This window comes from Artibeus jamaicensis, unplaced genomic scaffold (genome assembly GCF_021234435.1).
Source record: "Artibeus jamaicensis isolate MK-2021 breed Jamaican fruit bat unplaced genomic scaffold, CSHL_Jam_final scaffold_1031, whole genome shotgun sequence".
In the NCBI taxonomy this organism is placed as follows: Eukaryota; Metazoa; Chordata; class Mammalia; order Chiroptera; family Phyllostomidae; genus Artibeus; species Artibeus jamaicensis.
In genome coordinates this window covers 2645886-2660061 of record NW_026522026.1, presented here as the reverse complement: position 1 = coordinate 2660061, position 14176 = coordinate 2645886, and the positions used below count along the sequence as shown (strand labels likewise).

The 14176-nt window shown below is 32.5% G+C and overlaps 1 protein-coding gene across 8 annotated transcripts in view; it reads left to right on the top strand.

Annotated features, from left to right (window-relative positions):
- ANKRD17 (ankyrin repeat domain 17) overlaps positions 1-14176 on the top strand; it is a 150694-nt gene that overhangs the window by 90409 nt on the left and 46109 nt on the right. For 5 of the 8 annotated variants that reach the window (XM_053655686.1, XM_037150171.2, XM_053655689.1 and 2 more), the window contains 3 exons: positions 3676-3824; positions 11580-11691; positions 11832-11977. In XM_053655686.1, coding sequence (XP_053511661.1) covers positions 3676-3824; positions 11580-11691; positions 11832-11977 — 407 coding nt within the window. The remainder of the gene's footprint in view (positions 1-3675; positions 3825-11579; positions 11692-11831; positions 11978-14176) is intronic. The other 3 variants (XM_053655687.1, XM_037150172.2, XM_053655690.1) reach the window with 1 other exon arrangement.

The window sequence follows — 14176 nt, the reverse complement described above, 5'->3', positions numbered from 1 at the left end:
CAATGATAAAGCACCAAACCAAATAGGGTTTGATTATACTGTATGTCAGTGATTTTATCCCCTGTGAATGTTAATGTGTAGTCTCTTTCTAATTGTATTATGGGAAGGTGTGGTCCCCCCTCATAGTAACATAAATATCTCTTTTCATGTGTAGCCAGAGAAATTTTATTCCATTATAATCAGTTTTTTTATTGGCTTGAAGAAGTATTTTAGAAGGTGGATTTAATGGTTTTACTTTTTTAGTGCTTATTTTTCCATGAATTGTAAAACAAAGTAGTACAATGACATTTTTCAGGATTATAAGCATACTGAGAAGGATCATATTCTTCATTTAAAAAAAAGTAAAGGGAAAGAGAAAATTTGAAGAATGAAAGGGAGTAAAATAGCCCTCTCTCCCTTTTTTTACTCTTTGGTCTATACTTTAAAAGATGGTTGAATTGTTCTAATTTTGAAACGATGCTTAGTAGCATTACATATTATAATGCAGTTATATGTAATTTAACTTTCATCTTTTAAAAGAATTGTGTTCACATATTTAGCCTAACACTCAGAAACTAAGAAACCAACTGAGACAGATTTTCTGTACTTACAAATTGCTCCAGTTCCCCATTTCCCATTCTTGTTTAGCATCACCTCAACAGCAATACATGGAATGACAGTCTCTGCTAATTTCATAGGGCACAGCCACCACCTTGGGGGGGAAATGCTGTTAGTAAAAACTGTAAAGATTCTCACTGATAAGTATAAAATTGTTCTATAGATCTGAATGCTACTAATCACCATTAGCTGGTTATAATAACTGGGAATACAATTTAGAAGAATTAGATATCTTATGAAAATTAGAACACAGCAGCCAGAAATTCCGAATTTGATTGTTCCTTATGTCAGTTGATCTACCAAAGAATGTATAAAGTGTTATTTATCCAATTAAATGAAGAATGGGCATTTCATACCAATGAATTTTTTTGATGTGCTATCAGAATTGACCTGATGTTCTAGGACATAGTTACCAACAGTGATTTGTTGGTTAGGTGTACAGTGTGTGCTGATCCAAATTATCAGAGGTTTGCAAAGTAGTTTTTCTGCTGATTCACTTACCAAACAAAAACATTAAATTCTGCCTATGTGTTCCAGGTGTTTTCATATAAGAAAAAGTTAGCATGTAGCTTTTCAGGAAATATGACAAATAGTTGTCATATTATAAAAATACTTTACCTTTTTATTGTGCTCATTTACATAGGAATAGGGGAGATGATCAGAAGAAAGAACAGGATTTCTTAAAACGCAGCCACCTACCTGAAACCTGTCCCTGCCATCATGCATGTGCGCACACATATGTACTCATGCACTCACTTCTGCAACCTTTCTTCACACTTCTGTGCTAGTACTTGTTCTTTCATTGTCTAATGACCATTTTCATTTCTTTCTTTGGGTTTTTTGCTATCTTACAACCTCATTAGGCTCAGTCATCCTTCCCTCCTTCAGCATAAAACTCTTTTCTTTATTCTTTATTTACCACTTATTAGAGTGCTGTTGCAGGGTTCAGTGTCTTTTTCTCTAGCACTTGGCTGGTCAAAATCTGTCTTCCCTGTCCTACAAACTTGCCAAAGCAAAACCAGTTTTCTGTTTAACAGTCTTAATACTTTACCATTGCTGTACTCTCAGGTTTCCCTCTTTCCTTACCTGATGTTAAAACTTCTCTGAGCACCTGGTTTTCCTTCTTTAAAATTAACCCTAAATGAAGTCCCACATATGTGTAAAGAGCTGTACCAGAGTTCCTTCACATACCTATGTGTTTATAATGATTACTTTTAAGTATAGAGAATGGATGAGTGACAGGCAGTTACTTAGTTTTAAATAAGGAAAGGAAATGAGGGAATTGATTTTCCTGTCCCCTTTTGGATTAGGTGATAAGAGCAACCTATTTGACCAAAAATAAGGAAGCTTATTTTAATACATTCTTTAAAAGAACTTACTCCAGTTGAAATGTAAATTGTATTTTAGTCATTTTAACAATGAAGTTTTTTTTGTTTTTTGTTTTGATTTCTTTTTTTAGTATCATGAAATATAAATCAGTTCTTTGGACAGATCGGTGGACATTTTGTTTAACCTAATTTTTGTATTTAGAATTTTCATTTGAAAAAATTGATTTAATTAAAGGAGTATATGGAATCTGTATTAAGAGCCATAAACTTTATATTTTTAAAATGTATACATAGAATATGTACATTTAAACTCTTGATTTTTTTATTAATATACAAGCTATCAATATGGAGTAATAAGAATGAAAGTCATTAGATGATCAGTTTAATACATTAGTATAAGCCCTTTTCTGTTGATCTGATTCCTAAGGAATCAAATAGTGTTTTGTGTTTTGTTTTGTTTTTTGTTGTTGTTTTTTTTGTTTAGTTTCCTCCTTTGTTTTTCCTTTGGCTTTTAAGTGGACTTTAAAAAAATGTATAATTATAGAATGTGTGTTGATATAATGTATAGTGTATGTTTGTGCCTGAACTAAGGTTTTTGTAAAATAGATTTCTTAATTGACAATCATGTTTATAATTGTTACAATAAGGTCAATTTTAGTTTTGTTCTTGGCAGGACTATAACCTCTTTTGCCTGGTTTCAGATCCAGTTGTGAATCATGATTGTTTTCTGTCTGATGTAGTTGATAACTACATTGGTAACACAGGTCTGCACTACTGGTGACCATTCAAAGATTAATGCCCAGACTTTAGTGCTATAGCATGTTAATAGTGGGGGGGTAGTGGTGTTCACGTACCAACTCCAGAAGTGAGTTGATGAGGGAACGTAGTACCCTCAACTGCCACCACCTTTGGAGTTCTCCCACATCAAGTACTGACCTAATTAGCCCCTTCTTAATTTGCATATTTTGGTGAAAATAATATGGTAAATTATACTTTAAAAAGTAATAATAATCTGTGTTTGAAGGATGATTGTATGCATACATTTATTTCTACTCCAATATTTTAATTTTGTCCTCATATGTCAGTGTGATTGCTGGGTTGATTGGTGGACATTTTACACCCCTCAGAATACTTCTTATGAGAAATTGCACTTCTGTGTGAGGATCAAATTTTTATATTTGTGCTGTCATACTAAGGGCTACAATTCAGAATATAATTATCCCCCTGTCTACATTAAAATAGTAGGAGGTGTTTTCAAGTGATTGGATAGCAAGGTTCTCTCCAACAGTGATGTTACTTATATTAGTTTTTAGAATATAAGCTATTAAATCTCCAGGTAAAAATCGCATTTTCTCCTTCTGAACATGACTATTTTATCTTTTATTCCTTTTCCGATTAAGAAGATATGATGGACAACTTATTCATTTGCATTTATATATAATTTTTAATTTGGAAAAATACTTTTGTTTTCAGGATTATTTTGAATTAAGGTTTTGTGATCACATACCAAAAGAGGGGAATTTGTTTGCAGATGACTTATTAGTTAGGAAATAGGTTACTCTCAATATTCATTATAATTTTGGACTATTATCAAAAGTCAGAAAAAACTAGGAAAATGAGTTACCGTGTTATGGCAGTCTACCTGTAGACATTTTGTTTTTTAAAAGTTTTAAAATAATTTCTAATAATTATTTCTTACTGTTACCTAACATATTTCATCTTTATTAAGTGCAGTTATTTTGTTTAACAGCAGTCAGTGGAAGAGCATCTGCAATGTCAAACACTCCTACCCACAGCATTGCTGCTTCCATTTCCCAACCTCAGACTCCAACTCCAAGTCCCATCATCTCTCCTTCAGCCATGCTTCCTATCTACCCTGCCATTGATATTGATGCACAGGTAAGCTTCAAATTCAGGAGTGATGGATTTCACATCATCTTTAAAAACATTAATCAGTGACTTAAATCATCGTAGAGTGCTTTGTCTCGGGGCAAAGACCTGAGCCACAATTATAAATAAAGTAAATCTATATTTTTTTAACATAAAATACCAAATACAGGTTATTATTGTGTGATAGTCTGGTTTGTAAGGTCATCAAATAATTTTTTTAAACTTTACAGGAGGATGCGCAAAAAAATAACTTATTTAAGGCTTGTGTATATTTTCTTCTAATCTTAGATATATTTTTAAAATTCATAATGGATTGCATGTAAAAGAAAAGATTGTTTCATTATATATTTAATTGCATTTATATTGTCTTTGAAAATTTGATTCTGCTGATGGGCATATGTAGCGAGTCTGTGTGCTTGTGTCTGTTAAACACTGTTAAGCAAAAAACATAAATAACCAAAAAACCCCAGTTCCCAGGAAGGTGGGTGGAGGTAGAAGAGGGAGTAGGGGGGGAGATCAATGGAGATAGTGGTAGATAGATTAGATAGATAGCCCCCCTTCCCCCCTCCACAAGAAAATTTAAAAATCCACAACCCTTCTTTAAAAAAAACAGTTTACCGTGAAACTTCATGGTAAAGTGGGTTGGAGAGGAGAGGATAGCTTGTGTTTTGTCCTAAAGAAATGCTAAGTGACCTAGCTTAGAAGACAGTTGAATAAGGTAAGGGTAGATAGCCTTCTACAAAATTGATGTTTACAGTTTATTTAGTTTTGTATTTTGTATTTTGTATTTAGTATGTGTCTCTAGTGGGGCTGTGCATTATAAAACATTGAATTTTGTAAATAGTCAGTTCTTTATAAACTTGAATTTCATGGTGTGTCTTTGTGTGTGTGTGTTGTTGGACCATTTAGACCATGTACTCTTAACCTGTTTAAACTATAGCCCGTCATTAAAATGTTTCTTGGTAATATTTGAAAAGGAACTTCATTTTTGTTCTTACTTGCTTCCAAAATGTTTATTGTTCTATACATGCTAACTTTGTCTTTTTTTTTTTTTGAGTACTTTAAAATTGTCAGGAACTGTTTTTAAGAAGTTATCTAATCTTCAGACTACATATATGAGATAGCTATCTTAAATACTCATTTCCCTGATGAAAAAACCTGCACTAATAGATTGTTCATTTTGCTTACAATCACTTTATTTAGCTAAGAAGTTGTGGGCCTGGGGTCAAATTTAGGTTATTTGACTTCAAAGGCAGCCTTCTTAACGTGCTACACAGCCTTCTCTAAAAATACTGCACGGGGACAGCATTCATCTGATGGACTGTAATGCCTTTTGTTTTAACACTGATAGTGTTGTAGAATTGGATTGAACTTGGTATTGAATTTGTATTATTTTCTTTCAATCTTTTTTGCTCTTGAGGCTATTATGTTTTAACCAGAAGTATGTTTTCTAGTTTTTGTGGAGTCAAGAATTGATCCATAAGCAAAAGTAAAAACTAAAATGTAAAAGGATTTATTTAAAAAAAAAAATGCTTTCCAACAAAACAGCCACAGAAAAAGTTCATACATGTATGATCATTTTATTAAATTTGAAGTTATTGTAGTGACGGTGAAATTTTACGTGCTGTACCACAAAATCAACCATCAAATAATCTGAGAAGTTACACATAAGTACTTTTAAAAGGCCTTTTTTCATTTAGAAAAGTAACTTACATTTTAAATGTAATAGACATGCTTATGTAAAATAAGATTTGAATGTGGCTCCTTAAAAAACTCCTTTTTAACTTGGCCTTTACATCGCGGTTTTTCAGTTGGGTTAACCTAACATGAGTTACACAACTTTTCATGGAGTGTACCACAATAGCTTAGTTAGACATTAGAAAATTTCTTCTTTGGAAAACATACAGTAAATATTCAGAAATAATTCTTCACCATTTTTTCTTTAATTTTTGATATTAACTTTAAAAAATTTATTGCTAGTTTTTGATATCAAGCAGATACATTCAGTGATAAAAATATTCTTCATTCAAATCTGACATTTTCTCTAGACCCTAGGATATAAAAGTTCCTTGAGATTTTATTTAATGGAATTTTTGGTTTATGTTTGACAGTACTGTGCCATAACAGGAAAGTAATATAATAAAAAAATTAATACCAAGATTTTTTCTCTATTTTGAAAAATTAAACATTCTATAATAATTGAATTCTTTGTTTTTTTAAATAAGCTCTGACATGTATATTTTTAACACTTTATAACTTCTTTACTCTTGATTACAACTTCACGAAATAAATGCTGTTACTGTTCACATTTTACATACAAGGAAAGTGAGACTTAGAACTTACCCAGTAAGCTAATTTATGGTAGAACCACCTTTCAAACAAACTCAGCACTCAGGCTCTCGAATCTATGATTTTAACGATTGTCTGTACTACCTGTTTTTTTTTTTTCCGTTTTCATTTTAGGTATGAATTTTGAAATTGAATTCTATTAACCTGGTAAATTAGTTGATAGAAAATGAGTCCACCACCTAGTGGCAACAGATCATGTATCCTTCCTCTTTCAATCTTTTCAGCATGTTTCCTTGACCATACCCCGTGTTTACATTAAATCCTAATTTAGGGAAAAACAAAAGTTAAATTTTTAAAGCCTCAGTGTATGTCTCCTTTTTAAAATGCTAGTGATTCTTAAAATTGTTCTACCTTAAGCTCCTTTAATTATTATGCTTAGGAAATGATAGTTTTGTTAAGGATTAGCAGGAATCCTGTATAATTTCTGAACATTGAAGAGTTCTTCACATAAGAGTTCATATTCTTTATAAGGTTTCTCAAACCTCCCATTATGTAACTAGAATGCACTGTTGCTGTGCCAGTCAGTGTGGGCCACAGGCTTTTCTTCTCTCGGGTAATGGTTTTATTGAATCAGGTCTGGATATTTTCAAAACTTAAGGTTAATAATAACATTTCCTAATGTTATTTTAGGAAACATTAGTAAATGATAGTTTGAAGGAATTACTTGGGACTGTTTTACTGTAACTTTTGGTAGTATAACTCTAATCCTTATTTTTATTTTACTTGAATGATACAACAGAACTTATACTGGATACTCTAGATATAGAAATTAGGAGTCACGTAGATACTTTTCAGAATCATTGTTTTTATATGAAATAGTAAATCTGGTTGAAGGTTAGAGTTGAATGCCACTGAATTAATTAAATGTTTTCTGCATTTTATTGTGTGAAATTTGATTAACTTTAATAGCCAATAAAAATGAGGAGAAAAGTTATTCTGTTCATAGGTTGAAAAAATTTGTGTTCCAGCTCCCCTTCTCCCTTTAACTCATGTGTTTATACTGAAATGAAAAGTATGTAAAATTATACTTTACCTATAATGTTATAAATACCATTTTTTAAATAAATATCTCTGTTCCTATGGGTTTTATAGTATAGAGGCCAGAGAATCATTTATCACAACGATCTAATGCGAGAACTTCAGACCGGGAAACATAAGTTAACAAGTGATATGTGAATGCTGCCATTAAAGCATTTCACTTTAGAAATGCATGTATTCTACTGATGTGTACTCTTATATAGGTTATTTATTATTTTAAAGATTATTCATATTTATTAAATACCCTAAAGTTCTATCATTTTAATCTCACATGCCCACTGACATTATTAGAGGATGTTTGGGATTATGAAGTTTGTGGAGGTCTAAAAAGTTTAGCCATTTAACTTCTAATGCTTTTCAAAGTCTTTAGATGCAATTAATAGATATATTTTCATTTTTATAGACAATTTAGGAATGTTTTTTCACCTGCATTCCATATCATTAAAAGTTGCCTTTTCACTTAATATTGCATCTGTCTTATGATTCTTTCTTGTTTTCTCACTCTTACAAATTTGGGTAGTCATATTGATACTTAGGAATATTTTGATATTATATATAATTTCATCTATTTTTAAAAGATTTTATTTATTTTTTTAGAGAGGGGAGAAGGGAAGGAGAAGTAGAGGGAGAGAAACATCATTGTGTGGTTGCCTCTCATGTATCCCCTACTGGGGACCTGCAACCCAGGCATGTGCCCTGACTAGGAATCGAACCAATCATCCTTTGGTTTGCAACCTGCACTCAGTCCACTGAGCTATACCAGCCAGGCTAATTTCATCATTTTTATAAGCCAGAATCTTCATAATATCTGTTATGGCACAGAATGGCATATTTTATGATATCATGGGCTAAATGGGATTTTTATTTCTAATATAAACCTGGATAAGCTCTTAGCAAAGTCCCGGACATCATTCTCCTTTTCCCAGTGTCTCTTAGATGTATGACAAAGAATGTTACTTGTTTTCTTGTATAATATAACTTCTGTGATATTTTGCCTTCTTGAAAGTTATTACCTATATAGCTTTCAAATTTCTTTGATTGACAATATTTTAAATACCTACTTTTTTCTGTACCTTCTAAGTCACTATTTTAACGTAAACTTCTACTTCAGTTAATTTATTTCTTGATGTATTGTAAATCAGGATAATATTTCTTATTATTTGGGGATTGGGTAGGTCTCTGTTTAGGGTGGGGAGGGTGGAAGCCTCACTTCAAAAGTTCTTTCATTCTTGACTTTAGAAGACGGTCATAAAAATATTAGTTGCTATTCAACTAGTATTACAATGCAGAACTACAATGAAGTTACGTACTTTTTTTTTTAATTTAATTATTTTTCAAGTACAGTTTTCTGTCTTTTACTCCCATCCTAGCCCACCCCCCAATGAAGTTACCCACTCTTAAGGTCCCCAAGGAATTTGACCAGCCTTTCTTTCTCAGATTTAAATACTGTTTCTTCAATGTTCATAATACATTGTTTGTTTCCCTCATGTTAGACCCTAAGTTTGTCCTGTACAGTAATGGGTAAGTTCATAGTGAGCAGGGTCAGTACTAGAGTACCTATGAGAGTACTTTGATATAGAAGGTGACAATAACAGTCAGTTGAAATGATGTTTTATAATGTGATTTTTTAAAAAGAAAATGGTATTTTCCTGATCCACTAAACTTTTTCATACTTATCTTTTTCAGATTTTGTTTTTTCATTCTCTATTTAAGATTGGCATCACTTTCATAAATTATGTTTTAACCTCCAGAAGATTTTTAGAAACTTCATAAACTTCATAAAGTTGACTCTTCTACTATTTGTCTATACGCTAACATAGAGAGCACATAAGATAGATCGGCTTAATGTTACATTGACCTTAGTCAACTGTACCTTAGGGCTGCTCTATGATGTAATGGAAAAACAGGATTTTATAATCCAAAATCTTCCTGATTTTTTAGTCCAGCATGTATGAGTTACTAGCATATTGGGCCATCCTATGGTCATTTCTCTGAGCCTTTGTCTCCTTTTCTCTGAAATCAGACATAATGATTTCTTCCCTTATAAACCTTGAAATGAAAATCAAATACTAACACAATCAGAGCTGTCACTCACTTAAGTATTCATGTCCTTCTCCGTTGTTGTAGTTGGTGCATCTCTCCCTTGTGGCCATCCCTGATCTCTGCAGTCAGTAGCTCTGCTCTCTGCCAGCCTCTTCTGCAGAGCAGCTTTTGCGGTCTCCCTCTTCATCACTGACTAGTAGGCTTTTCTTATTTCTTGACTATCAATTTTGCCTTTTGTCTCTTGTTATTCATATTTTTTTTATAATGGAGTTTGGTTTTTAGAGCTGTTGACCTTCTGGGAGCATATGCCTTTCCTTTTTATATTATGTAAAAATATAAATACAATAAATATAATGTATTTTATATTTACAGAGTGGGGCAAAAGTAGGTTTACAGTTGTATGTGAAATACAGTTTGTTATTATTTATTAATCGTTGTATAATTTTCCATGTGAACTACTGTAAAGCTACTTTTGCCCCACCTTGTATAATCCTTTCATTTATTAGTAATAGTCTTTGAATGTGACTCTATTGTCATTTAATCAACTTAAGTATTGTTTATTATTTTCTAACAAAGCATCAGTTATAGGTGGAGAATGCAAACATAAATAAGAAATGTTTATGGCCCTCCAGGAATTTATAGTTCTCTGAGGGTGATAGCCACACAACTAATATTAGCACAGGGAAGATTGGTGTTAAGTGCTATAATAGAGGTGCATATGTAAAAATGAAATAAGATGACTTAGACCAGTGCTGTGCAGTAGGAAAAAAAAATGTAGGACATACATCTAATTAAGAATTTTCAAATAGCCACATTTAAAAAGCAAACAAATAGGTGGAGTGAATTATAAGAATATATTTTGTTTAACTTAATATAGCTATAATACTATTGTTTATAATCAATATTAAAAATTGCCAAGTTATTTTACATTTTTATTTCATACTAAAAGTCTTCAAAATTTGGTGTGTATGTTACACTTACAGCTTAAAGTGATCAAATAAGTCTGTGCCCAGCAAACTGGAATATTTTTCACCCTATTTAAAAAATATCTCAACTTGGACTTTACTGGAAATACATGAATTGTACTTAGGTTTGATTAAATATATTAAGTAGATTTGATTAAGTTAGAAATGTAAATTTGTATGCTCACATTGTTCCAGGCATACTAAAAAGCTTTCCAATAACCAAATCAAGTATCAGTTTTAAAATTTACATTAAATAAAATTTAAAATTCAGTTTCTCAGTCACACTGCACATATTTCTAGTACTAATAGCCACATGTTGCTAGTAGTTACCCTCTTTGTACAGCACAAGTTTAGAGTAGTCAAAGTCAAAGGCTTTGATAGTTCAGTAAATAAGCATTTTATGATAGCGTAGGATCACCGGTAAATCCAGTGTTGGTTACTATCATTAGCAAAATCAGAAATAGTGTATAAATAGTGTCTTGATAATAGTCTTTGTCTTTCCAAATACTTTGTATATGGATATATACATATATGTATATATTTCTTTTAAGTATTTTGGGGCTTTTTTTTTAGTGCAATTAAGTTACTCAGAAACAATTTTTTCAATTCAAAGCTTGATTTTCAGCTTTAAAAAAAAAAAAAAAACTGGGTCCAGAACAGCTAATACGGCCTCACAGCTGAGGATTTTACTTAATATCCTTTTGTGTTTTGAGGTTTTTCTACTTTGGTTAGTAGGAACCAAACTATGTCCAGCCCTGTGTAAGATCTGGGTATCATTCAGCGTGATCCCTTCTGGTGGTCTTTCCCTGACCACATACATATGTGCTGATCAAAACTCAGCTGAAGACTGGAACCCTCTGCAGATCTCTGGAGCACTCATTCTCTGGAGCACTTTCCTCTCCAGTTCTCTGCTCCATGAATTCTAGCCACCTTGACCTCTCTAAACTCTGTCTTCTCGGGGAGACTTCCAGGCTCTTTCTGGGTACCCTCTTTCTGTACTGCAGCCTGGAAACTCTCCAGGCAATAAGTTGAGTAAATCATTTCTGTCCTCAGACATTCTTGTCATGTAACTGCCATTAATGGCTGGAAGTGAAAGTGAGTCCACTGGATTTTTAATCATGAGGTTGGAAACAGCATATGGTTGAAATCATACTTCTTTTCTCAATGTTTGCTTCAAGAATTGACCATAAACAAACATCATTTGTAGACTTTTAAAAAAAGCACGAGTTGATCACTGGTGGAAAACAACATGCACTCAAAATATTTGCTACAGTACAGTGGTACATATCTATTTGTGTACATATTACAGAATTGGTGTTAGCATTTCTTAGTTATTTAATGATCTAATCATAAAATTAATTTTTTACAGACCGAGAGTAATCACGACACAGCGCTAACTCTTGCCTGTGCAGGTGGTCATGAGGAGCTGGTACAAACATTGCTAGAGAGGGGAGCTAGTATTGAGCACCGAGACAAGAAAGGTATGGCCTGCGCTGATCTTTTTTCTAGAATATTTGTGTTCTGTAAAGAAATACTACTACTGATAGCCATATTTTGATGGAAAATAGTATTGTTCCTTTGCTTATTAGCATGTAGTGAAGTGATCATTATTTTTCTTCAGGTTTTACTCCACTTATCTTGGCTGCTACAGCTGGTCATGTTGGTGTTGTGGAAATATTGCTGGACAATGGTGCAGACATTGAGGCCCAGTCAGAAAGAACCAAGGACACACCACTATCTTTGGCTTGTTCTGGAGGAAGACAGGAGGTAACGTATTTCTTCCAATGTAATTTTTTCCTCCATCTATTTAGCAAATGTATGCTTTAACTTATATGATTTATGGTAGATCAGTTAACATTTAGATTTGTCACAGTAATTGAAACTATTATCTGTTAGCAAAAGGAAGAGTATCACTGTTAACATAAGCTATCTCACCAGAAAAATGATACATTATTATTCTCTTCATCTAAAAGTAGTACCTGCATAGGAATCCCCATGTGCTACATTCAGGCTAAGAGACTGATTAAGACATTCCAAATAAAATCAGTAAGCTCCTGATAAGCAAGATTTATCCATATTCACTCATCTTTTCCTGTCCCAGAGCACCTAGCATGAAAGGCACTTAAGCTCAGCCACTATTGCTCTCTATGTATTCAATTTTTAGTTGTTCTGAAGACTTTTGTCATTTAATTATTCCCTACTCTTCTTCAGCTCTGGGAGAAAGGTTCTCAGATAAGATTGTAGGAACTTTTAGTTTTAAAGAAGGTAGAACAGCTACTGTGATCAGGTGGAAGCCCAAGAAAGTATAGTTTACACTGTCTTGTGTCTCATCTTCTGGAATAATAATCAGGAGGGATATAATAATAATAATAATTTTGCTGGATAACCTAATTTTTAAAATCTAATCCTGTGTACAATGGGTTTAAGGCTTTGAATTAGTCAATCATACCGTCACCATAGACAACTTCTTATTGAGAGAGTTGTTAAATCTTAGATTTTGGAAGCACCCTAGATCATCCAGGTAAGTTTCCTATTCAGCTAAAAATCTCTGCCCACCCCCAACCCCGATCCTAATTATTATAAAGTTCTACTTCTCAAGCCTGAAATATGTTTTCTCACTATTTTTACCTCTGTTCTTGAACCAGTGGTAAGAGGTTTATACTATCTTGCTTTATCTTCAAATATTTAAGTCTGTAGTTGCCAGTTACCTGTTCTTTATGGGAAATATACCCTATCCTTTGATTATTAGCTTGAGAATGCCTTTTCCAAATCCTTCACCTGGCTTATTTCAAATACCCTCAGTATTCCTCCTGGCAGTATCTGAACTGTACTCTGACCATGAACCAGGATACTATTAATGGGTCCCTGTTTACGCATCTTAAATTGGCCTCCTCTGCCCCTTTGCTGTTGAACTCTAATCAGTTAAATCCATTAGGGTTTTTAATAAAATAGTAAATAAAATGTTTTAACACACAGGATAATTCTTCCACAAAAAGAATGGGAAATCTAATAATATGATAAATATGGAGAAAAAATAGGGTTTAGTGATCCCTTATCTTATAGATTATGAAGAATTGAAGCCCAGTGATAATATAGGCATGATTTTTTTCATACAGTTTTTGCTTTTGGTATTTTTATAATGTTTGCTTTTTTACATTTGGACTGTATATTTACATGTGTAGGTAATCAGATGTACTGGTTAACAGAGATATTCTGCACAAGAGACAGTGAGAGACACATCCCTACCTACTATGTTACTCCTTTTGGTTGGTAACATGAATACGTTCATGTCTTTGGTTTTTGTTTTTTCTGTACACAGTGGAGGTGATTGGTATGTTAAAAGGATTTTGAACCAAATAATATTAAGATAGTTAAAAATAAGCTTCATTTGATAAATTACTTCTACTATATCAAAAAAATAGAGATCTCTGTCATTCTTGAAATGTGATGGTAGAAAATTTTGCAATTAAATGGAAAAGCTTGTATCAGTCCGAGATGTAAATGTTTCTGTTTTGAAACATGATAAAAATAAAATTTTGACTTAACAGAAATTATCAATTACTGTGTAGCTTGAAATAACACCTGTTTATATCATAGATTATTCAATGTTGAATCAAAAAGAAATCAGTTGATTTCCTTCCTTTCTAAGACATAATAAAGCCTACAGTGTGCCATAATTTTCATGTTTTTATTAAAATGTAATAGATAAAAAATGTAATAGATGAAGTTATAATAGTTATAGAAGTCTTTTCGGGTAATAATTTTACCTGTAATACTGTATTGCTTTGATTTGGTGTTATTGGAACAGCTAGGTATTTTCAAGTACATAATTAGGAAAACATTGGAAAGTCACTTTACCATATAATTTCTTTTATATTATTGATTGGTCATTCCCTCTGAGAGATAACTAAGATCAGTCTATCTTTGCGTAGTAAAATTCAGAAAACTATAGAAATATGATAAGGG